Genomic DNA, 26315 nt, shown 5'->3' with positions numbered 1-26315 from the left:
ATACTGATTTGGTGATGTAATCGGAGGAGCAATTTATTGAGTTTTTATTTACTAGTAGAGAGTCTTGTTGTGATTGGTACGAACTTGTAATGGGATAAGAGATACCTGTGAGTGGGCCGTAATGTTTTATTTAATTTCTAAGTTGTTTCACAGTCACTTTTGGAATTTTATTCATTTCTAAAACGTTTTAGTTTTTTAACAATTTGTAAAATATATTTAAAAAAAAAAAAAAATATCATTAAGATTTTTGTAAGAGGATTGGATGTTTTTGCTTGCTTGAAGTTTGAACTTTTTTCCTTTCTTTCTTTAATTTTTATTTCTATCGTTCTTTCTTCATCCTTAATTCTATCCTTCCTGCTTGCCTTTTTTGTTCCATCTTTCTTTAGTTCCAATCTTTCCTAGCTTTCTTTCCTAATCGTTTCATTTTTCTTTCCTTCTTCTCTTAAATTTCTTGTTTTATTATTTCCTTCATTCTTTCTTTCCTTAAACTTTTCTTTGCTTCCAGTTTCTCCGTCTCTCCTTTTTCTTGTCGTTCTTTCTCTCCTTCCATTACCTTCTTTCATTCTCTCCTCCCTTCATTCTTTCCTCCCTAGAGCTCTCTCATTCTTTATCTTTTTCTTTTCTTTTCATTTTAATTCTTTTCCCTTAAATCTTTCCCTTCACCGTTTTCTTCTCTTTGTTTCTTTCAAAGAATGAAGAAAACATTTTTCTTTCCTTCATTCTTTTTTTTAACTGTTTTTCTTTCTCTCCATTGTCTTTCAAACTTTCATTCATCTTTCCTTCCTTTCTTTATCATTTCAAAGAATGACAGAAACCTTTTTTCTTTCTTTTGTTCTTTCTTCCTTCTTTCATTCCAACTTTCTTCTATTTTTTCTTCTTTTGACTTTTCCTTGATTTTCTTTCCCCCTTCATTTTTTTGCTCTTAATTTCTCTCTCTTTCTTAACTCATCTATTTTCTTGAAAGTTTCTATCTCTTTCATTCTTTCATTCATCACCCTCACTTCCTTTTCTTTATAATTTTTTAACATTAAATGTGACATGTGACATGTGTAGGCTAGCATTCTCTGTAATTTTTTAAAATTAAGACCTGGCCTGGCTTGGTTGATCCGCTCGTGCATTGTCGATTGTCCAGTATTTCATTTCGTGAAATCTGGTCAACCTGGCCTGAATCACAGTCAAACACAAGCCCAGTATAAAAGTCAAGACAACACTGCACGCTATTACAGTTTCAATACATGCAATTCTTATGCACATATTGCCAATATGAAAAACACGATACTATGATACGATCGTCCGAATTACACACGAGATAAATCCCGAGTTAAAGCTATCGAACATTCAAAACATTTGTGCGAACCTCGGATTGGTTATCCGCAGACTTCTTGGTTTCCTTCCTCTTCGCTTAAAGAAGCATATACTTTAACTCGTAGTTAAGTATTCAAATTATTTGTTTCTCATTTAAATTTTAATCTGTGAATTACTAGGCATGGTTCGTAACTCACCAAAATATAGTTAGTGGATGCCGGGCAAGCAGCGGTCGAGTACGTTTCCAAAGAAACGTGAAGCTCGTCTAGATCATAACACTGCGCATGCGCGTGCCTTCAACAGCTGGGCCCTGCATGCGGTGATCCAGTTGCCGCATTATTAGGAAAATTTATGCCTGTGCCACCGGGGTAGAAATTCATGCGATCTCGCTCGCGCTCGCGCTCGAGCTCTATTAAGTGGGCGTGTATGCATTAGTAACACATACAGCACAGTCAGTCAGACCTACCTCTAATTCATAGCAGTTCCACTAAAATAGAAGAAAATACTACTGACTTATCTTAGAAGTTAGTACAGGTGTAATTCTATTGCCAATTTGTGACATTTTACATTTAGAGATAAAGTATTATCTGTAATGGAGGAATTAGAATACCACGTAATTTTCCCCACCAACTTTTCACAAGGCAAATCTGGAGTCTCTGATGATGCTTCTGCTGTTCGGAAGAGAACTGACATGAACACAGTTCCTGCAATTTTTCTGCTTGGTTGGTACGGATGTCAGGACAAGCACCTTGCAAAATACGGGTCAATTTACCAATCTAAAGGCTTCATCACGATCCGCTACATTCTGCCGCACGACTACATTTTCTCAAGGAAAAAGAACGCTATTCGTAATGTTGCGCTGAAGGTCTTGGAAGCATTCTTCGACCTTGGTCTTGAAGAGAACCCCATCTTCTTCCATGCTTTCAGCAATGGTGGGGGATATGTCTACAGGCACTTGACCGAGATAGTGAATGGAACGAGTCCTGGTCAAAATGCTAAGCTGAAGATCGTTGGCATCATATGCGACAGTATGCCTTCGTATCCAACAGCCACCACTGCTTACCGGGCAATGGTTTCAGCGATGCCTCCAACACAACACTGGTTCATCAAATTCATCAAGTCTCTGGGGATTTGGATTTTTTTCATGGTGCTCTCATTTATTTCTTATATAAGGAGAGGAGTATCAGACCGTGATACCTACTACAAAGCAATGCTTGCGGACAGGATGCGGTGTCCCCAGCTGTTTTTGTATTCAAAGAAAGATCAGATTGTTCCCTACAAAGATATCCAGGGAGTGATTGCAGAAAGGCGTCGACAAGGCTTTGATGTCCAGGAGGTGGTGTGGGATGACACGGATCATGTCGCTCATCTTCGGAAACATCCTCAAGAATATGCTTCTGCTTGTCTGAAGTTTGTGAATTACTGCTTGGAACGAGTTAAACAAGACTAGAGATACCTGTATAGGGAGAGGAGTGAGGGATTTTCCAGATCTTTAAAGATTTGATGACTATTTGCATTCTGCAAATGTCTTTAGAGATTTACTTGACCAATTTTGGGTGTAGATATTAATTGCTGTCTGGGGTCTACACTGAATCAGAAACAGATGTAAAATCAAATCAGAAAACAGATGTAAAATAAGAAAATAATTTGGAGTTTTGCTTATCTTTTACAATACAGTTAGGCTTATTCAAAATGTATGCAAATGATTTATGAGAGAGCCGATGACATCGCTCACATTTTTTTTTTCAATGTGTAAAATATATTTCTTTTGATTGTCATGTGAAACAATGTTTATTATTCCTCCCTTATCATGTGAGATGTCCATTGACTTAATATTTTATGGTTCAATCAAGAGAGTCTTTATTGTCAAATCTGTAAAAAATGAAATATTGTTTAATTCAAACAATAAAAAACAAAATAGTGACATCATCCGCTCTCTCATTGATAACTGTTATGTGAAAATAAGCGAAAGTTTGAAATGCCAAAACTTTATTTTACACACGATTTTGATGAAATTTTCAGCCTTATGCTTGCTTGATCTTTCTCTATTGATTCAAATCAACTTTTTTTTGAGGATGGATGTGCATTTACTAAGCACTAAAGACCAAGTCATTCCCAACAAAAGTTTGTTTTGTATAAAAAAAAGAAAATTAAAACCATTTTCAACTCTGACAATGAAAGAAAATAAAGTTTTGCATAATAATCCACAAAACAATAATTATGTACATGTAAATTACATTTTCTGGATGGCATGCAAAAGGGGAACCATCAAACTTGCTATGTCTTTTGTATTTAGCAAATATAATATATTTTAATAATAAGATGTGAAATAAGTTGAGATTCCTAACTGAACCTACAGGTGGAATTAGTGTTTATGCAACCTCTTGGGATTTAATTGATACCTTTTGAATGGTGAAGCAAATTTTGAAATATTTTGATCTTTTAAAGTCAGGATCAAGTCAGGTTTGAAAAAAAGGTAGGCATATGTCACTTGAAGTGAAAAAAAAGGAAAAAAAGAGGTACATGTTTCTGAGTTTTGTCCAAACCTGTGTAAGATTTGGAATGGGAAAAAAATTTAAGATCATCTCAAAAACTCAAATACACCATTGTTTTATTTTTGGCTTCACTGTTATGTAACTTCAGACACATGCTTGTATTTGAAACTCTATTCTAAATGAGATCAGTGTTTTACATCCAAATAGCATTTATTCATTTTAGGCAAGCTTGTGTGTGTGTACACCCATGGCGTACACAATATGCAGCTGACTTGAATGAAATATCCTAACATTTTCTGTCATAATGAGGATAAAAAATATAGTTCTATAATTATGAATAAGTAATACAGTGTAACTAAGGTAAGTGTTCATGTATCCAGTCAATTTCTTTTAAATCTATTTTCATCTATTATCAGCAAGCCAGGTGATATCATATTTTCTGTATTGAGGTTAAAAGGTCAAAGATGGGCACTGGAGTAACGTCACTGACCAAATTCATATGCCATAGTTTTTTTATAAGATATCTGTAATGATGGACTTTGGCTGTGATGTGTTTTAAAATAGAATATGATGTATATATACATTATATTTTAATCATAATTTAAATATGCATTTCTAGAAAAGCTTGCCCATTTTAATTGCAAAATTGTAGATTATATTGTGTCAGAGGAGAAATAATATTTGATAGAAACTGTTATTGATGTGTATATATTGCTGTTGTGATTGGTGTCAAATCAGCTTAATATTCAGTTACCAATATAGTTGTTTAACTCTATATCTTACGGGTTGGTATCTTACAAAGTAATTTAATTTTCTCCTGTACTGTTCATCAGTGTTCACTTCAAGGGCATTAATTAACCATTATTATATAACTTGTACTGTTCATGTATCAAATTATGCATATGTGTGCATGTGAGGGTCAGATAATTTTATCAGTTATCTCTATTGAAATGAATTTATGAAAATACTGCATTATTTAAAAGCCTTTGGGTCCTATTTTCCAATATGACCAAGACCAATTAAGGGAGGGGACCTGTGCATCCCTCTAATTCCCCCCCCCCAAAAAAAAAAAAATATATAAATATATATATATATATATATATATATATATATATATATATATATATATATATATATATATATATATATATATATATATTCCGATAATTTTCCTCTGACTGCATTCGAGAAGGAATACATGTAGTTGGTATGAAATATGAAAAAGCACTCCAAAACACAATAAAACCATGGAGCTATAGCTCTATGATAAAACGCACAAAAAACATGTTTTGTTTTTGATCCTGTATACCATGAAATATACCTTTCATATTTAGAGAGAATGGAGAAAGACGGGGGTGTCTCTTGGAGAAATAGAGAAAGATTTTGAATGAATTGGAGAATGAAAGGAGGTATTTGCTTTAGGAGAGGTATATAAGGAAGAAATAAAATGGTCTTGCAAGAGACATATAAAATTGAAATGATATGAGAGAAAGAGAGAATATGGAAATGCATGGTAGAGGAATACAAGGTAGGAGACAAAATATATAGTTTGTCTAGTGAGAGACGGATATTTGATGGGCTGGCATAGAATATAAAAGAAAAGAATGAGAGAAATAAAACATTTGAAAGATTGCTGAAGGAAATAAGCGAGGGTGATAAGTTGGAGGGAAATAAAAAGTAAATGAATTAAACAAGTAAAGGGTGAAGAGAGAAAACTGGAAAAATGAAAGACAGATTCAGAAAGGTCTTTGGAAGAGAGAAGATAAATATAAATTTGAATCCAAAAGAAGGAAATGTTATAGTAAGTATGCATGTACAACATTTGACAAAAATTAATAAGTCACGTTTTCCGAAAATAAATGTCTTTATTAAGCAAGAGAGCTATATGAAAGAAATAATGATGTTGGTAATGTTTCAAGGGAAACAGTAAAAACTCGTAATCCAAAAGATAGATGTATGGAGCAGTGTGGGCGGTGAGGCCAATGGTTGATAGCCCAGAGCATCTGACATGTGCCGATCGATCGGGGATTTCCCTCTTCACTGGCTCCGCCCGCCCATAATCAGTTACGGCACATGACAACTGTACAACACACAGCTGTCCTAGTCCTGTGGATTAAAAAGTCTTTGTCTTTGATTTAGCCCGTATGATGGAAGTTCAGTCAACGTATCCAGTTACTAAAAAGGTAAGTGATTATGGCATATATGCAATATTGATAAATAAGGCTTAGGAGTCAATGAAATGGATCCATAATTTGAAAATACAGTCGGAGCAAGAAATTGCTCAGGCCAGGGCCCCAGTCCCGTGCATTCATTATTATGCTTGGAAATGGAAATAGAAATAGGCTAGATTCGACCCTATGATCATGCCTATTCGATATTCCCTTGGCCATATGGCATGAGTAAATGAAGCCTAGCCTACAAGTTAAATCCATTTACATTTTGGTCTATTTACACTTTTAGGCTTAACTTTTGTATGGTAGTTCATGCAGAGCTACCAAGTCTCACGGCATGCGTGACTCTACTACAGTACTCAGAGTTGCTAATTTTCCGGATTTTTCCGGAATTCCGGATTTTTTCCTTTGCTGAAAAATATTCCGGAAAAAAAATTGATTGTCAAAGTGAAATCCGTAAAAATTTCCCCTCCAAATCTTGTCACGGAGTTCGCTACGGAGAGCGCAATTTCAATTTTGGATGGCCAATTTGCGCAGACGGAAAATTATTAGCGTTGTGCGCAGCATGAAGTTTAGCTGGTACTGTACTTGCACGGTACGCGCGAGCAATACATTGTAGCAGTTGCAAACGCCGCCCTATACCCTGCAGGGATACGGGTGTCAGCGCTATCCCAGTCGGGCGATCGCCCGGTAGAACCGCTCGAAGCACGGCCTGGTGTGGCTGCAATTGCCTGCTGCTGCGTGAGTGATTGGTTGTCTGCCGCGGGATTTCAGCTGAAAACCTATTTGCTACCATGAAATATGTGTTCTCTGGTGCGTATTCATCAATTCATATGTGTGAACTATCCATCATTTTGATAGAAATTGTGATTTATGGATTTTCAATAGTATAGGATTGTCTTGTTGATGAGTACAGTGAGTGAAAAAGGGCACCCCAGCTGCTACATACACCCGTCCCGAGTCGCACCCATTGGCCGCAGCATATTAACCCGCAGCAGGTTAACCCGTACCGTAATGAGTACGGGTTACATGATTTTTTTTTTTTTTGAGCACCTTTCTTGCCTATGATATGAAGTTTATTATGTCATTAATTATTTGTTATGTACTACTGTAGATTAATGATTTCAGCCCTCTAAAGAATAAGAAAACGTTCCAGCTTCAGGGGGCTTCGCCCTTGACCCCGCCAGGGGCCCTGGGCGGGCCCCTGGACCCCGGCCTGGGTTTTCAGGATTTTTTTGAGCTATCAGTTAGCATCTCTGAGTACTAGTACATGTAGACCAAAAGCTTCGGTCTCTGTTATGATGGTTGTTCAGCTGAACTCTGTTGGCTTCTCTCACCAAATACAGAGACCGAAATTCTAGCGTGATCTGTACAGGGGACTCGATGGCCATATGTTTATGTACTTAAGATTGGATAAAACGAAACGGGGAAGTGAATTTGCGCGACAGCCGAGGGCGAGGTAAGTCACTGTTTTTGTTCCTTTTAACTTGATTTTTCTCTGTTTTTGGGCACTTAATGCCAAGAGGGAATATTAATTTGCATATTTGTTGCGTTAATTTTCAAAATTTTTATTCATTAAAGACAAAAATTGAAGAGCCCGGACAGGGGGATTTTGCATTGCAAGTCCCCTAATGGTGGCTGCACGATAGCGAGCTGTCTGTGTACGAGGAGAACAATAAAAAATGTTAAAAAACTCGAAACAGACAGCTGCCAGCTGTCTAGCGTGACTCAAGCATTTTGGACTCTCGTTCATCTCAAATTTCTGTCTCACACAACTAATGTTGTAAATCGGATCAAAAATCAGATCGAAAATCGGATCGGCAGTTAAGCTTCTAAAATCGAATCGAAAATCGAATCGGCGATGTTTAAAAATAAAGGAATACATAAAACTTTTGTTCTCGGTCGCGCGCATCTTCTTGACAAAGTCACAAAGACGAATGTTTAGGAATGGAAGTCGCCGACATGCGCGATCGTTTGGAACATGTTTTAAAAGGGTTTTGAGGTGTTACTGCTTTACAACAAAATGAGTGATTGTTATTAGAAAGATAACCGAATGACGCATCTTCCGAGCAAAGGAAAATAATTCTCATAGATCACAGGTCAATGAACGATCGGCGGGACATCTTTTTAAAGTATTTTTAAGCTGAGCTCAGCTCAGTTCGCTCATTATAATATGTGATTACAGCCACGCCCAAAAACCATTCCAAAGTACACCCATTTTGTGAAAATAGCTTACTTGTATATCATTTCTCCGAATCAGTCCTCGAAAAAGTTAAGTCACGCCTCAGTATCGATCTTTCTGTATACCCACCCTCTAAACAATATCAGTGAATTACCAAATGCGCGCAAGCACACAATACAAGATAGTTTTGGGGCAGAGCCGAAAACTGGTACCGCCCAGACATGAACGGGCTAGCGCAGAATTCTTTACTTTACCTTTTGGCATGTTCACGTGGTGGGTTTGATTGACAGTGCTATTCTTTGAATTAGCTCACTTGCTGGATTAATGATATCAGGGCAAGTATGGCTTACATAATATGTACAACAGGCAACTCGTCCATGCACACACACTATGGCGTGCCAAGTGTACGCCAGTATATTCTGTGCAATTCAAGCAATTCCGTACACAAAATGTGTTTTTATTCAGACGAAAATCTTTTTGTCATGACGCTTTTCTAATTTCGTACACGAAATTTATTTTGTGTCACACAAAATCATTTTCGTCTCGACGAAATGCACAAAATAAATTTCGTTTAGACAAAATGTAATTGCGTCCACAAACTTCATTTGGCGTGCCATACAAAATGGCGCACCAAATGTCCGATGGTAAATTCCGTCCAATTCACGTCATTCCGTACACAAAAGTTTTTTTGTTCGTATGAAAATGATTTCGTCATGACGCAGTTTTATTTCGTATACGAAATTATTCTTGTCACACAAAATAAATTTTCGTCGAGACGAAATGTAATTTGGTCCACAAAATTTATTTCGTACACACGAAATGAATTTTGATCTAACGAAATAGCACCCCAATTGTCCAAAGGAAAATTCTGTAGGAAAATATGTGTTTCACTCCAACGAAATTCATTTCGTCATGATGCAGTTTGATTTCGTATACGAAATTTATTTTGTGTCACACTTATAATCAATTTCCTCGAGACGAAATAAAATTGCGTCCTCGAAATTCATTTCGTTGCGATGCAAATATTTATTCCGTCAACGAAATGATTTTGTGTCACATCACAAAAAATTCCGTCGACGAAATGATTTTGTGTCACATCACAAAAAATTCCGTCCATGTAAAATAATTCTGTCTCCTCTTTCTGGCAGGGAATATGAGATCGTCGCTGATTGGCTGCACCTTGCTCAAGCCGATATCTTCGCTCGATCGATATCCGGGCGCGGGACGGTCACACTCACAGGTCGGCATGTTGGTGAACCTTTCTTGTTTAGCTTAGATTTCACGTTATTCATGTCAACGAGAGCTGCAAACAACTTCTCTAATTGGTAGAATGTGGACGGACATTGCATTCGTAAGTTTAGCTATGTTTTCGACTTCAAAATTACGTTGAAAACAAAATGGGAATTCGTTAGTCGTTGCCAAACTTGCATTTGCAAGAAGCTGTGCAATTTATAGTCCCGTGTATTCAAGTTTGTGTAGGGTCCTACTGTAGTCGACCATGCCCATGCCAGGCCAGGGGGGATTGGTCTTTTGTGCACACCTAAAATGGTAATGAATTATACAGGCTGATATTTAGGCCTAGATTTTGATAAATGGTGTAAAATTCATACTCAGACTGACTCAGAGCAAAATGCATGTTGAAATTGGAAACTTCATTGGATGACAAATTTTATATAATTATTGACTGTCTGAGACTGAGTCAGTGATTGACGTGATTTTATTTTTAGATTATTAAAAACAGCTTTAGCTTGGGCACCCACACGCATTGCGAGGTTAGTATTAATACTGGTAAATTAAACCATTGAACCATGTTTGGCAGTGGATTTCGAATTGACAGTTAATGAGTTAGTGGGTCGCGCATGCTGGCTTGCTGCGATCCCACTTCTGCAAGTGATGTCCACGTCCATAAGGCATTAAACACACCACTTCTAAGTAATGGCTTGGTTTTTCTGTGCGCTGTGGCATGTCAGGGGCGGATCCAGCTTTTATAAAGGGGGGGTTGGGGTGGTATGTGAGGGAGCGTAGCGACCGAGTCCAAGCGAGCGGAGCAAGCGAGGGTGTTTGGGGGGTGTCCCCCCTCCCACGTAGGGAAAATTTTTGAAAATCTGTGTGTGAAAATGGCGTTTCCTTGCATCTAAAACACCACTATTTTTGATATAGAGGTCGTTGCCAAATTAACCCCCATGAAAATTTGTAAAATTAAGTTGCAATCCCCCATTTTTTTTTTTTTAATGGGGGGATTTTTGTTTGGGGATGAGAATCGGCAACCCTGGCCTAGATTGTCACTTCCGCGGTGGCCCGTGTCCTCAAAAAAGCTGATGGGGGGCAAAAAGGACTATGTCAGTATGTGACATTTGTTCGCCCAACCCTCCCCCCAAATAAATAATAATAATAAATTAAATGAATACATAGAAATAGAATAAAATAAAATTACAAGTTTTTTAAAAAAGATAAGATTTAAAAAAAATGGTCCCCAGATTTTTTTTTTTTTTTTTTTTGGGGGGGTTGCAACCCCCCCTCTAGATCTGTTTCTGCATGTAATGAACCCTTGACTATGAGTTGGGCTTGTCCGTAGACTCTAATGTTAGAGTCGAGGCCTATCTCGGCTCGGGCCCAAAGATGCGCCACCGCGCACAGAAAAATCATGTGGTATGGACACCAGAAGTAAGAATGAGATCCCATGCGCGACCCACTGACTTAGATATCCACTGCCAAAACGGTTCATGGTACAGGGTATAGGGCAAGTCCAAGAAAAAGTCACCCTAGAAGGTAAAATTTTATCTCCAATTTAAGAAGTTATCTTTGGAGGGGTAAGAAAGCCTATCGCCTGTTGTGGTAGCCTAAGTATGTTTGGCCTAGGTCCTAGCCCCACTCATTACTAGTACAAGTTTAGTTACTTCGAGCGATGTTTGTGCCGGCTCCACTTCACCACCACTACTATACGCTCCATCTGGCTGAACATCGTGTCCGTTAAGTCGATCTGATATTCCGAGTGACAAAGGTGGGATTTTATGGGGAAATATAAAACTCATGGAACATCACGATCTTTAAAAACAAAACTAATATAGGAGGGGGTCCAGTGTCCGGACATGTTATCTTTTGGTTACACTTTGTAATTCAGAAGGTTCGTAATTCCAAAACACGTGAATTCATTATTGCCTGAACCACAATGTTCGTTAAATCGAAAAAGGGTTCGTTAATCCGAACATTTGTGGCGTAATTCCGAAGGTTCGTTAATCCGAAAAGGAATAATGAGTGATAATTCCGAAGGGTCGTTAGTCTGAAAACGAAATGAGGTTTGTTAATCCGAAAACGAAATGAGGTTCGTTAATCCGAAAAAACTAAATGAACAACGAACCTCATTTTTTTTCGGACTAACGAACCTTCGGAATTATGACTCTCATTATTCCTTTTCGGATTAACGAACCTTTGGAACAACGAACGTCATTTCAATTTTTGGATTGTCGGACCTTCGGAACAACGAACCTTATTTCACTTTCAGATTAACGAACCTCCGGAATATCCAAACCTTCGGAATAACGAAGCTTCGGAATTATGAATGTAAACAATCTTTTTGAAGCCTTCCTTTTTGTCTTTGGATTACACTAAAAATATGAATTCAATACTTGTTATCATCTTCTATTTTGTTTTTTATATTTCCCAACATTTTGTACTAAAATTTGATGAAACTTCGCTTCTAACTTTTTTCAAATGACTTTCTAACATTGATCGTGTGGACACACAACCTGTACGGACACACAACAACTGAGTGACCTGAAACTCAGGCAGGACGTTTAGCAATACTTGATTAACCTTATGCCCAAATTTCATGAACTAGGTTTCTAAGTTTTCATTTAAAAAACACAACCTTTTGTTAAGATTTGGTGTTGATGCCGCCACCGTCAGAAAAACAGCGCCTATAATATAATTTTACTCTCCTATGCAGGTGAAACAAAACGGAAGGAAAGAAGGGAAAACACAAATTTTGTGCATTTTCATGTATTTATTTTCAATAGTCTCGGCAGTGCAGCCGTCCTTGCATGGTAACTATTATATAAAGATTATCCAGCAGCTTGCAAAGGAAAGTCAGTTTCAAAGTAATTTCTTCAGTGCACAGATGAGGCGAGGGGGTCTTCGGGCGCTTGCCCCCTCTCCTCTCCTACAAAAATAAATTATGACCAAGAAAGTAGAAAAGAAAATGGTGAAATATATTTTTTCTGAATATTATGCTTTCATTGGATATTTATAAAGTTAAATATTTTTATTTTTTTTGCTCGCTCACAAAAAAAAGATCTGCCCAATTATTCATATCTAGCCCCTTCAAAACTTTGGCTCACTTCGCCACTGATTTGTTTCATCACACTTCTATGCAAATACTTACGCCTATAGAATAGAATACATTATATCCTACATAGAGTAAATCATGTATAGTACTATTGGTTCAAGTAGCATCATGTGACCGAATATATTTCAACTCTGACGTCATACCTCGATATATTTTTGGATACTAGTATATCGAGGTCTGACATCATTATTTCACAAAACTGGATCTAGCTAAACTCTCAGGCACACCGGCCAGCGCGCTCTCTCTCCCGGGCAAGTCCAGCGATGTGTCGGCACAGGCACTGATCTGCGTTCTGCTGAGCACGATGGCTCAGAGAAAAGTAGGTAATTCAACTCAAGTAACCGGACTTTGCAAGCTCATCACATAGATTTTGGTTATAAATTATAAAAAGTTGGATAAAAAACAAATATATCAGGCGTTTCATTCGAAAGCATAGTGGGAATTATTAATCCTCGGTTGGACTGGCAAAACTACTATATTTCCCTCGGGGCTTCGCCCCTCAGGAAGTAATTGTCAGACCAACCTCGGATAAATAATTCAACTATACTTTCTCAAAGCCTGATATATTTGTTTACTATTTCTCATAATTCCATATGGCTTTGTGTAATTATTTTGTGTCCAGAATTACTTCATTGATATGAAATTTTATTCAGAATCACAAAAACTGCAAGCTCTCTTTTTCTCCTAATAATCAGAGACAAAATGAGCCCAAGATTTTGAGGGAGTCAGATGTGTCATATCAGGCAAAATTCAATAGAAGTTGTGAGCGAGCAAGCTTTTCATTAAAAAAAATCACATTTTGTAGCTTGACATAAAAATATTCAGAAAATGTTATATTTCATTTTTCTTTCCCTTTTTTTTTTGGGGGGGGAGAGCATCCCAAGCCTCCCCCCATCTATGCACCTCTGTCTAGTGTCTATATTACTGTTATATTGTTATTTCAAGACTAATTTTCATAGAAACGATTGGTTCAGAAAAAATATTAAACACATGCAGCCTTTCATGGAAAGTTCCCCCGGTTGTCCCGAAAAGGTGTGTTTTGTTTGACTTTCCTCCTCAACCCACCCTTTCGAGAAAAGCTCTCGCGGCATATCTCAACGTCCGTATGACATATTTGTCCTGCCCACCAGAGGTGAAGGCGAGACTAAGGGATCCAAATGTCGTCTGTCCGTCCGTCACAAACCTGTAATGACACATAACTCCACAACCGTAAGTCGCTTTTAAACCAAACATGGATGGTAGATGGACCTGGTGGGTGACCTGCATGTTGAGCTGCAGTCAGAGGTCACATGGTAAGGTCAAAGGTCATTTTCAGGTCAACGTTAAAGTTTACATGCAACACTTTTATGACACCTAACTCCACAACCGTAAGTCGCTTTTCAACCAAACTTGGATGGTAGATGGACTTGGGGGACCTGCATGTTATGCTGCAGTCTGAGGTCATATGGTAAGGTCAAAGGTCATTTTCAGGTCAACGTTACAGTTCACATGCAAGACTCTTATGACACCTAACTCCGCAACCGTAAGTCACTTTTCAACCAAACTTGGATGTTGGATAGACTTGGGGGACGTGCATGTTATGCTGCAGTCAGAGGTCACATGGTAAGGTAAAATATCATTTACAGGTTAAAGTTTACATGCAAGACTCTTATGACACCTAACTCCGCAACCATAAGTCACTTTTCAATCAAACATGGATGGTCGATGGACTTGGGGGACCTGCATGTTATGCTACAGTCAGAGGTCACATGGTAAGGTCGAAGGTCATTTTCAGGTCAACGTTAAAGTTTACATGCAACACTTTTATGACACCTAACTCCACAACCGTAAGTCGCTTTTCAACCAAACTTGGATGGTAGATGGACTTGGGGGACCTGCATGTTATGCTGCAGTCTGAGGTCATATGGTAAGGTCAAAGGTCATTTTCAGGTCAACGTTACAGTTCACATGCAAGACTCTTATGACACCTAACTCCGCAACCGTAAGTCACTTTTCAACCAAACTTGGATGTTGGATAGACTTGGGGGACGTGCATGTTATGCTGCAGTCAGAGGTCACATGGTAAGGTAAAATATCATTTACAGGTTAAAGTTTACATGCAAGACTCTTATGACACCTAACTCCGCAACCATAAGTCACTTTTCAATCAAACATGGATGGTCGATGGACTTGGGGGACCTGCATGTTATGCTACAGTCAGAGGTCACATGGTAAGGTCGAAGGTCATTTTCAGGTCAACATTAAAGTTTACATGCAGGACACCTAACTTCGCAAATGTAAGTCGCTTTTCAATCTAACATGGACAGTAGATGGACTTGGGGGACCTGCACATGTTACGCTGAAGTGGGAGGTCACATGATAAGTTCAAAGGTCATTTTCAGGTCAACGTCAAAGTTTACATGCAAGACTCTCTTATGAAAACTAACTCCGCAACCGTAAGTCACTTTTCAACCAAACTTGGATGTTGGATAGACTTGGGGGACGTGCATGTTATGCTGCAGTCGGAGGTCACATGGAAAGGTCAAAGGTCATTTACAGGTTAAAGTTTACATGCAAGACTCTCTTATGACACCTAACTCCGCAACCGTAAGTCACTTTTCAACCAAACTTGGATGGTAGATGGACTTGGGGGACCTGCATGTTATGCTGCAGTCAGAGGTCACATGGAAAGGTCAAAGGTCATCTACAGGTTAAAGTTTACATGCAAGACTCTCTTATGACACCTAACTCCGCAACCGTAAGTCACTTTTCAACCAAACTTGCAGACTTATGCTGCAGTCGGATGTCACATGGTAAGGTCAAAGGTCATTTTCAGGTCAATATTAAAGTTTACGTGCAAGGCTGGTATGACAAGTGTTATTCCATCCCAGTAATTTCACAATGAAGTTTCGATATAATTCTTGCGTGCCCTCGCAAATCACAATATTTCTGGTTATTTTCATAAGTGGGCGAGACAAAAATTGCTTTTGCCTTGTTTTTTAGTCATGTTCAAAATGAATTAGTGACGATTTCATTTTTCTCGGCATTTTAATCCCCAAGTCTGCATGGTTTAATTATGTTTGATGCATGTTTTGCCTTTAGTAGACAGCTGGCAGCCCTCTGTCTCGAGGAGTATTTTTATATCTTTTTCTGTATTTGGTGAGTGAAGCCAACGAAATTCAGCTGAACAACCAACATAAAGGCATGGTCACACCGGCCGAGCGTTGTTGGAGCGGTAGGGAAAGAGGGTAGAATTTTTCTCTCAAAATGGGGGAAAAAATCGAAAACAAAAAAAACTAAAATCGAACTTGAAAATGGTAAACGGTAGCGAGCAGTGATGATTTTTTTTTCTCTCCGCTCCACGACCGCTCCAACAACGCTCGGCCGGATGCCTTTACACTTAAGGGGAATCCAGCCTTGGTCATAAAATATAGTGTTGGAAAGGAGAAAATTAGATAAAACAGAATGGTGAAAGTTTGAAAGAAATCGGACCAACAATAAGAAAGTTATGGCTGCTTTAAAATTGAAATCCCTATGATTATGTAGATTTCAAAGTGGCAACTGGGTAAGTAAATTATGACAAGAGGCAAGGACAACTTTCCCATAGGCCATGTACTTAATTATCAGGGATTTGTGTTTTTCTCCTAACTGCCCTTCCCCTGGGGCAGTAATCTAAATATAACCCTGGTAGTATATTGTTTTATGTCCTCATGTGAAAGAAAAATAAAAATTTGAAGTAAAACATTTGAAAAAATGACATATTAGCCATTTTATGTATTGGAGTACATGGAAGAGTAGTCCTTGCCTTACATCACTGTGACATCACATATGTGGCCAATTTGCAGTCTCGTGGATCTAGGGATTACCAATATTCACAACTTTAAAAAAATAACTTTCTTATTATTTGTCAGATAGTGTTCAAACTTTCACCTATCAACTTGACTGATTTTTCTTATTCCCCTAAGAACAAGTTTTTATTTGGGTTGGATTCCCCTTTAACAGAGATTGAAGCTTTTGTTCTAGTTTTGGCTCTGCTATTTTTTTGATTGGATGTATTTCCTGATTTATCACAATAATTGCAAGTTTTATCATGATTTAACTTTTTGAAAATTATGCTATTATGTGATTAAGGCTACATCTCTTGTACTTTCTACCGATAGTCTCAATATAACGTTATTAATGGATTATTTCTTGTAAAAAATCCTAAAGATAGGAACTAACTCTGTGGTTAGTAGATAAATATGACTCACTTGTCCAGGTGTTGATAAACGGGCCGCTGCTGAGTAGGCCTAGAGTTTTCTTAATTATATATAATTGATTTCATGACATGTGTTTACATTTGCTGCAGATTCCCATTCAGCCGTTGGACTGAACTGGTACTGTAACACAGTATGGATGGTCAATATGAAGCAAGCTTCATCAAATTCCTCCAAGAGCTCTGAACTCTGTTCTGATCATTTTGAAGATGCTTGCTTTGACAGGACTGGGCAAACGATTCGTCTAAGACAGGATGCTGTCCCAACCACATTTAATTTGCCGCCTCGTCATCAGAAGGTACAGTAGATCTATATCATGTGTTTTAAAGAAATATAATCTCTGTATTATCTATCTACCTTTGGTTTGACAGAACAATGTTTTGAATATTCCATTCTCAGTAGCCAAAGAGAAATGAAAATTATCCTATTCGGGAGGGTCACCATGGACCTCGGCCTATACTGTGTACCAGGGGACTGTGTATTTTAAGTTAACGCTTACTAAATGATCAAACAAATTAAAAATTTGGTTTAGCCCTACATAATTAGCATGAGCTTCTTTGAAATTGCAAAGCTAAGGGTGTATTGCTGATTTTTCATAATTTATTAAAATTCATTTTTGATAAATTATTTTATGCATAAATAGAGAATTCTCTGCTGTACAGTTAAGTAAATCTCTAAATAAGTTCCCAAGTTCTACAGTGCGTATGAAAAAATGGGATAGATTTGAAAAGTCTATAAAATTTTTGTTTCAAATTATGATCTCAATATTTTGGTGTCAATACATGCTATGGAGTCTTATCCTTCAAATGCTATTAAAATAATTTGGTTTTGTTCGTGCTTACGCAAACACAAATTTTTGTTTTGTCTGGGGTAAAAAAGGAAGCTTGCGCCAAAATGGCATAATATGATGGTCGGACTTCTTGCTATCAGCAGAATTCCTCTTAACCTTTTCATTATCTTTGCCATAATTTTCAAATTATGCAGTCAAAATTCATTTCCAAATCTACTTATTTATTTAGATAGTTGTGGTGTTGTTCCTTTTTAATATGTTCTCTTTTAGTTTTGAATATTCCTTCCTTAGGCAAGAACATTTTTTTAAACCAAATTATGGTAGAGCGTGTTTTTTTTCGAATCCTTTCATTGTGTTCTGCAAAGGTTATGATGCCTTTGAACAGTGGCATACTGAGGGGTGGGGGCTCGGGGTGCTCCCCCCCTCCCAATACAAAATTATGACCAAGGAAAAAAGTGGAAAGAAAAATAACAGAAAACATAGAAAGTGAAATATGATATTATTCTGAATGTTATGTCAAAATCACAAAATTGGATATTTTAGTAAAAACTGGAAATTTTTGCTTGCTCGCTTCACAACTTTTTAATGCATTTATCTGATCTGCCATATCTTCCTCCTTCAAAATTGACTCAATACACCATTGCCATTGAAAGACATGAATATTTTCTTGTTTGTCCTGTCAAGCACATAATTAAACTTGGTGAAGGATTCAATGACCCCTTGAAAATAGGATTCATGTCTTTTATAGGTACCATTACATAAATTGTTTCACATAATTATTATCAAAGGTACCATAACATAATTTGTTTCACATAATAAAAAGGATTTGAATGATTACAAATTCTCCCAATTAAAAATGCAAATCTTCTCACTTGGGTTGACAAGAAAGTCTCTTCTTACTTATGAAGGAAAATTCAAAGGTAAAAGAAGTTCAAATTAAAACCAATGTAATTCAGGTAAATGAATAAATTTATTAGTGAAATTTGACAGCATTTTTCGAAAATTATGGCAAAGATAATGAATATATTATAAGTCTGCTGATTAGCCAAAAGTCTAAAAGTATAAAACGTCCCGTGTTCGCTCAAGCATGAATTTATTTTTTAAATGCCATTTCAAAGATAAGATCTTAGAGCATCTATTAATATCAAAATATAGATATAATATTTTGAGACAAAGCAAAGATTTTATAATTTCAACCAATAAGTGCAAGAATAATGATGCATTTGTCATTTATGATTTAAAATAGAATTTCCATTGGATTAGATTTGTAAGAAAAATAATGTTTTTGAGCAATTCTAGGTCCGACATGAACTCATACATTGTTGCATTACTGCGTATCCGGATGCCGCAAACTTGGTCCCTAAACTTCTGCGAGACTTGACCAACAAAAAAAATATGAGGACATGTTTCTAACTGTGGAATTATTGCAAAACATGTGGAGGGGGGCTTATTAAAGTGATGGTCCAGGCTGAAAATATTTATACATGTAGCTTAATAAATAGAGTAGAAGTCACTGAGCAAAATGCCGAAAATTTCATCAAAATCAGATGACAAATAATCAAGTTATTGAATTTGATAGTTTATAACAGTAGTTTGTGAAAACGGTCGTCATGAATATTCATTAGGTGGGCTGATGATGTCACATCTCAAATTGTTCTTTTGAATTTTATTATATGAAATTATGTTTATTAAATTTTATCCTCCAAGAACTAGAAAAATTGGATTGACAACTGATTTAGTACATTAGATATTAATTGCTGAAACTTATTTCATCATAATGGAGACACATCATTTACACATGTATGAAATAATGAAAAAATTATGATTTTATGAACCAAACAGAAAGTGGGGATGTGACATCATCCCACCTAATGAATATTCATGATATGACTATTTTCTCAAAATATTGCTAAACTTTAAACTTCAATAACTTTATTATTTGTTATCCGATTTTGATGACATTTTCAGCATTTTGCTCAGTGGATTCTACTCTATGTATTAAGATATAAATATTTTCAGCCTGGACCATCCCTTTAAGACCCCCCCTTCCTCCTTTGGGGCCAGATAGGGTTAATAAATCATCATGAATATTTAAACATGTTTATTTTGCTGCAAGTCCATTGAAAAGGATTCATTTCTAAACAAATATTATTCTAAATGTACTATTGAATATTAATTTGACAAATTTAAAGTCATTTTTTCATTCTTGCATCTCGGTTTATTCAATTTTTCTTCTTTTTTTAATGTTTTTTTTTTATTCACTCTTCTCGTACAGAATGCACACAAACCAGGGAAACCCTCGAAAGAAAGTCATTTAGATTCAGCAAGCAACCTCCCAGATACTGCAAAGACACCTGTACCAAAGTCTTCAGCACCTTCCCTGGGACTACTACTCAATGCCAAAAATCTAAGAGGGGTAAAGTGGAAGATAACAGCAACATATATCTAAATGGGGTATTGTACAGTATGATTGATCAACCAATGATACCAGTTGTATTCTGACATTTAAATCCATGTCCCTCTGACCAATGTTGTCAAATAAAAACCTTGCTTTGAGCATAACATCCTCAAGGTGGTCTGAAATTCTATTAGAAGGTACATGTACTCTTCTGTGGAAGTTCATTTTATGCTTTGACTGCTAATCTACAAGTTTTATTATCAATATGCTAGTGTTCTGAAGTTGATGTGTTAATAATCAATTGTTTTAATGTTTTATTCTATTTAAAACATAATAGATGGAGACCAGCAGCATGGCAGCAGGAGCTAATGTTGGTCGTGATGAGGCATATACCACCATCAACAATGCTGCAATTGCAGTCACCACCACCAAGTCTGCTTCTGTCACTGCCATCACCATTGCCACCGCCATTACCAAGACCACTCCTGACACAAAGCCCCCAAGTCCTCAACTGACCAGATATTGCAGCTGGAGAAGGATATACCAGGAACTTCAAAGCCAGGGCTTGCCAGTCTCCTACAATAAGAAAAATGCCATGGGCCCATCTAATGAACTAGTAGTAGAATATTTGGCCACAGTTGTAGAAATGCAGAGACTAACATACTGCCACAGGTAAAAATCAATGTCAGATATGATGGATAGTCTTTGAAATATGGGTTGCAGAATGAATATCAGTAAAACCCATCATGATGTGCTATCTGATTTAACCCTAAAAAGGCCGTGGGAGCCCAAAAATTTTCACGATAAATCCACAACGTGAAAGATTGTGCCGCGTCATTATAAAGCCTTTTTTAAAAAAAGTTTATGAGTTTTCAGACAAAATTTGTGACACCTGGGTACCCGGTTCTGCAATTATGCAACATTGTGCATTGTGTAAGTACACATGTCAGAATTGCACTAAAATGTGATTTCATGGACAAATCCAATGCAAAATCTGTTTCTAGCCAGAATTCATAATTGTATCGTACCGGTTAATGTTTATTTTTACTGATTAAAATCTATTAATTTCATTGTGCTTATGATCAGAAAATTTTGTCAACAATATAAAAAAAGTAAAAAAAAACAAAGAAATACTTAAGAAAGGAAAAAAATACATATGAAAGGTATGTGATATCAATTAATTTTTATGTGTCTGAACAAAAACTTCAAGGTCTGTGTTTATAGATTTCCAGCCAAATTCTAATTTCATGCATGATTTAGTAAAACATATAATTCTAAATAATTTTAGAATGATCAAATATACAATTTTTTCATCTGTGGCAGGCATTTTGCATTTCTTCACAATTGCGCAATTAACGGTCAATCTTGAGGGCCCCCACTCCCCTTCCGCCCATCTTTCCTGCCTCCAAAATACCCTGGCAGTCTTATTAGGGTTAGATTAAGTCTACATTAAGCAAACATAAAATTCTTACAATTGAATTCAGTGGCGTAATGAGCCAAATATTTTGAGAGGGCTAAATATGGCGAATGGAACAAAAGTTCTCCAAAGAGAGCGAAGGGAGTGTGCAAAATTTTAGAACTTTTTAATACAGAAATCAAAATTTGGAAAGATTTTGACGTAATAATATCCAGTAAATACTCTCTATTTCACCCTTTCTCGTTCGCTTTCTTTCTTTTTCTCCTTTTCTTTCTTGGTCGTTAAACATTGGGGGGGGGGCAGTCAGACCGCAGGTCCCTATGCTAATGAGCAAAAAGTCCAGATACATCCAAATCATCTCGTGGCTGAATCCTTGCAAAATCTTGTGATTCATGAGATTTTCTTTCTCGAGTCTAAGAATTTACCTGTTTTAAAGAGAAATTCCAGTATTGGTAACGATCTCAAAATGACTTTTTACAGAATCTAATATAATGACCACCCAAGTGTCTGTTTGTATGAATAAAAAATATGTGCCAAAGGATTCTGGAAGAAATTGTGTAATTGCTGAGAAATAAGCAAAATAAGCTCATATTCCAGCAATAATAATACACTGTCCCACGTGTGCCTATCTGTGTTGGTGATCTTCAGTGTGAACATTTTTCAGCGTAGATTTCAAGATTTCACAAAGTTCAGTTTATGTAACTTTACCAAATCTAGATCCTCGATGATATACTGACAATTAAGCCAGACTTTCTCATGAAATCAGTGTTTACTGCAACTACTGGCATTTCTTTTTAACCTCAAGTTAAATTAAATATTATTGCACTATCAGATAGAGTAAAAGTTACTCTTTCATATTGGTCATTTATTTTGTATACAATATTTTGTTAAATAAGTAAATTTCTGGCCTGAAAGTGTGCCTCAAAACTTAATTTTCTTCTTCCATTTTCTTTTGCACATTGTGCAAACTTTTTATTTTGAGCCTCAATGATATCCATATCACCATAAAGCTGAACTTCTTTTCTTTCTCACAATGCCACTCTTGATATGCGGCACCTTTTAATCGGGTCAAGATCACACTTTTCCCACTAAGGTACAATACGAGATTTCTGTAATTTTGTACTTGCATGAAATCCAGAGTTCTGATTGGCTGGATAAGGTTCACAGAACAACAGGCACAGGGTATTTGAGGAGATTACCACATGGGAAGTGTGACCTTCCTACGAACCCTGGCACTGGAACCGTTGGAATTTGCCACTGGGTGGTCTATTTGACCAATCAGAATGCAGTATTCTTGTTTTCAAACTGCTTTATGTACTTGGCAAATGAAAAGTGTGATCTTGACCCGATTAAACCAATTCTTATTTTGAAACCTATATCGTTTCAAAGCATACATATTCAGCTTTATCATGATATAAAAATCATTTGGGCTCAAACACAAATAAAGTGTGAAAATAGCAACTTTTGTCTGGTGAAAATATTTATTTTATAGCATATTTTAGATCAAACTTTGAACCTATTGTACAAAATCTTTGAATAAATCCAAACATATGACATGAAAGAATGATTCTTCTTCTTTACAATGGTACCAAATTCATGAAATTCGATGCACAGTTAGAGCAGCAATGACCGAATGAAAAGGTGTTATGGTCCGCGTCAAGCTCATTAAATATACAAAACATCTCAAGTCATGAATATCATTTGGATGAAAGAAGCCACTCTCTTGGGACCTGCAGTCTGACTGGGGGGCATGGCCCCCATCTATACATCAGTGATGGATTTAATACTTTTTGCATGTACGATGACGATGCTCGCTCTCTCTCACCCATCCTCACTATGTGTATATGTGTGTGCAAGATGAATTATGAGGAATAATTGCATGAAGTGACGTTTTTCAACCAGAGATTGATCCTTATATATTATTTACTATTGCATTTTTGTTCATCATATTGACCCATCTTGACCCCTTTACCCCCCCCCCCCCTGACAAAAACCTAATAGTCAAATGAAGTTTCCTTTTCTTTTCTTTTCTTTTGATATACATGTGAGAAAAAAAATTATAGTGCCAAACATTTTTTGAAAATTTTAATTTATTCCTTCAGGTGAGGTTTTGTCCACAGTTCCAGGACACAAAATAGTATCAGAAAGTCATGCCAGAATCAACAACTGAAGGGTTTGAAGAGCCAGATAAAGAGCCGAGAAATGTGATTTAAAGGTAAGTTAAACTTATTTATAATTCTGATTCATTTTGGCATAGAAAGTAAGTCATAATAACAATTTGAATTATTTTTGTCTTCTTGATTTGCTCTTTGTCAGGAATCCAAATTTTAGAATTAAACTCTTAGTTTGAGGTGTTGATGATTTTTTTTTCAGCTGCAAAAGTAACAAACCAATATCAATCATTGGTCGATAATGTGACTTGCTTTCTCTTGCCAAATTGGTACATGTACATGTATATTCTGCATTTCTATAATGATTGACCCCACCACTAGCACATAAGATGCAACATGTCAAATAACTGTCAAACTCACTTCATCATGTATTTAATTATTAATATTTCATTAAAGGAGTAAAAGGACTCAGAAAGATTACCCGAAAAAGCTCACAGAATTTTTTTTACTGGTAGACCCTTTACATTCATTTGATGAATTGAGTTCATGCAAAATCAACTGAATGTTGAGTACAAAATCCTGTTAATACACCTTACTGTGAGGCTATTCTGGTAGGTCATCCCGGGAGTGCCTGAGGATCTTGTCCATTTGGATAAATCTTGCAAAGTACCAAGAGGTGCCTCCACCCCCCCCCCCCCCACTCTATTAAGGGTTAACAATGAAATTGAAATTAGGAATAAGTTTAGTATCTTCCCGGGGGGGGGGGGGCACTCAGTATATAATGCATAGTGGGTATGTGCCGCGGAGGGGACCCCCATTTTCACACTCAAATTTCCGTTCCAAGGCATAGCATTTTTGCCTTGTTGATAAAAAGAACAAAGAAAGCCGCTCCAAGGCATAGCATTTTCTTCTTATCGAGAAAAAAGAAGAGGGAAATCCGCTCCAAAGCTAGCATATTTTTCGTTACGCCGCTCCGATCGCATTGAACGAGTCGAATTTTGGTGAAAAGCGGCCGCAGAGCTCCCCCGGCGGAGGCCGCGCTAGCTGCATCATGCACGCATGACCGTTCCGTGGGGATGCATACGCACTCACACGCTGGCGATCCGTTCCAAGGACCCCCGTTTTCACAAACATTTGTCGTTCCGAAGCCCGTTCCGAGGACCCTCCTTTTTACAATAAGCCCGCTCCAAGGCCCCCGTTTTTTGTCTCGCCCGCGGCACACCCCCACCACATTTTTGGTCGAGTGCCCCCCCCCCCCGGGAGTATCTTGCTCATATGCATTATAAATTAATTACTATTTCAGGTACTTCAATCACATGCACAGTAGGAGCAAAAACAGCAGCAAACACACAGGAGATGTAACAGTTCATTGACCAACAGCAACAACTACAGCAGCATCAACAATTTCTGCAGGAGATGCAAAAACCACACTGGCAACCTCAACAACATCAAGGTGTCCAACAAGCACTCCGGGAACGTTAACAGCAACCACAGCTTCAGCTGGAGTTTCAACAAACACATCAGAAAAAAACCAACAGCAGCAAAAAAAACACTTATGAATAATGAAATGAATCTAATTGAAACTCAAAAGCCAATGACGCAACATCTTTGACAAACTGAGACAATTATTCATTCTTTTACAGGATAAAGAAATACTTTTTTAAAGTGTAAATTTGCAGGAACACAATGGATGTTCCTATGTATCTATTTAATGAAATAAATTTGACTTTAATAAATTCAGTAAATTCAATTCAATAAATTTAGTGATTCAATAAATATCTACTTTTATTTGTCAATGAGTGAAAATACCTGTATTTTCTATTTAGAATGACAAAAAGCAATTTATCAATTCAATATCATCAAAAACTTTAGCAATATGGTTGTTAGGCCCTCCAAATTGTTGATATTTTGATGAAAAAGCCGTTTCTGCTGCAATATTTGACGCAACTCAAATAGATCAAATATTGTCGCAGAAATTGTCATTTGCCCCTGAAAGTATCTGCGGCAAATATTTGACGCAGCTCAAATAGCTGCATCAAATATTGCCGCAGAAATTGTCATTTGCCACTGTTTTGAGATTTGCCGCAGAAAATGGGAGTTGCCGCTGCGGCAAATGTTTTATGAAACGGGCCCCAGGTCAATCAAAATATTTTCGAATTCGTGCTGGTGAGCAACACGTTCACTCCCAGCGATAGGGACTTGTTTAAAAATGGCATAGGAAATATGCATTTTCTAAGTATGGTAAACTCATAGTAGAATTTAGGTGTTGCAAGAATTAAATTGTGAATGAACTGTATTGGTAGGTAAGACATGCGTAGAGGATTATTTGTCTTTATCCATTTCTATTTTCCACATTTTTCTTTTGTTTGACTTTATTTTCTAGGGGGAAGCCCCACTCCCCCATTCCTGTGGATGCCAATTGGTTGGGGGCTTGGAATAGTGCAAGTTAAAAGGGTGAACCTGAACTTTATAGATATCAAGAGAGAAAGAATTGGAAAGTTAAAATGAATAAAAACAAAGATGGAGAGTGAGAAAGATGGTGGACTTTCAAGGGGCATTAAAAAATCTCATATTAAAACATCATTTTTGTTTTTGTAATTATTCTATTTACCCAGGGTCAGTCAAAATATTAGCATCCACAGGAGGGTGGGATCCTTCCCGCCTTAAAACTGAAATCTAAAGAAAAGTGTAGAAATGGATAAAAGACAAAGATCCTCTGCGCATGATTTACCAGCAAATGCAGCTCATTCAGAATTTAACTCTTAGAGCACCTAAATTGTACTATAGGCCTACAATATGTGTTTACCATGCTTAGGAAACACATATTTCCTAAGCTATTTTAAAACGAGTCCTACTGCTCGGAAGT

General features: G+C 37.1%; 3 protein-coding genes across 5 annotated transcripts in view; 2 read left to right on the top strand and 1 right to left on the bottom strand.

Moving 5' to 3' along the window:
* The window catches only part of LOC121423485 (armadillo-like helical domain containing protein 1), a 41023-nt gene extending 39447 nt beyond the window's left edge, over positions 1-1576 (bottom strand). The window contains exon 1 of the mRNA XM_041618833.1: positions 1503-1576. The gene's annotated coding sequence lies outside the window, so the exon portion shown is untranslated. The remainder of the gene's footprint in view (positions 1-1502) is intronic.
* Positions 1577-1699: 123 nt separating this feature from the next.
* LOC121424279 (transmembrane protein 53-A-like) lies at positions 1700-4678 on the top strand. Its single transcript, XM_041619906.1, has one exon. The coding sequence runs from the start codon at positions 1898-1900 to the stop codon at positions 2753-2755; it is 858 nt and encodes a 285-aa protein (XP_041475840.1). The 5' UTR covers positions 1700-1897; the 3' UTR covers positions 2756-4678.
* A 4603-nt stretch (positions 4679-9281) lies between these two features.
* Positions 9282-24965, top strand: LOC121423445. Of its 3 annotated transcripts, none has more exons than XR_005971284.1 (6): positions 9282-9504; positions 16826-17031; positions 19799-19977; positions 20259-20593; positions 23441-23553; positions 24753-24965. XR_005971284.1 is itself a non-coding variant. In XM_041618783.1 (6 exons), the coding sequence occupies exons 2-5, from the start codon at positions 16873-16875 to the stop codon at positions 23442-23444; spliced, it is 639 nt and encodes a 212-aa protein (XP_041474717.1). In that variant the 5' UTR covers positions 9289-9504; positions 16826-16872; the 3' UTR covers positions 23445-23553; positions 24753-24965. The 3 variants fall into 3 exon arrangements, 2 of the variants coding, with proteins under 2 accessions (XP_041474717.1, XP_041474718.1); XM_041618783.1 differs by having other exon boundaries at positions 9289-9504; positions 19799-19939; XM_041618784.1 differs by lacking the exon at positions 9282-9504 and adding an exon at positions 12427-12817 and having other exon boundaries at positions 19799-19939.
* The last annotated feature ends 1350 nt before the right edge of the window (positions 24966-26315 follow it).

This window comes from Lytechinus variegatus, chromosome 11 (assembly GCF_018143015.1).
Source record: "Lytechinus variegatus isolate NC3 chromosome 11, Lvar_3.0, whole genome shotgun sequence".
Lineage (NCBI taxonomy): Eukaryota > Metazoa > Echinodermata > Echinoidea > Temnopleuroida > Toxopneustidae > Lytechinus > Lytechinus variegatus.
This window is presented reverse-complemented; position numbering and strand designations above follow the sequence as displayed.

What these genes read in the sequence shown, in the direction of transcription:
- LOC121424279 (XM_041619906.1), top strand. Translation starts at nt 1,898, where the DNA reads ATGGAGGAATTAGAATACCACGTAATTTTCCCCACCAACTTTTCACAA.
- LOC121423445 (XM_041618783.1), top strand. Translation starts at nt 16,873, where the DNA reads ATGGTCAATATGAAGCAAGCTTCATCAAATTCCTCCAAGAGCTCTGAA. An exon ending in TGCCGCCTCGTCATCAGAAG is followed by an intron (nt 17,032 to 19,798) that starts GTACAGTAGATC and finishes CTTCTCGTACAG; the next exon opens with AATGCACACAAACCAGGGAA. An exon ending in ATGCCAAAAATCTAAGAGGG is followed by an intron (nt 19,940 to 20,258) that starts GTAAAGTGGAAG and finishes AAAACATAATAG; the next exon opens with ATGGAGACCAGCAGCATGGC.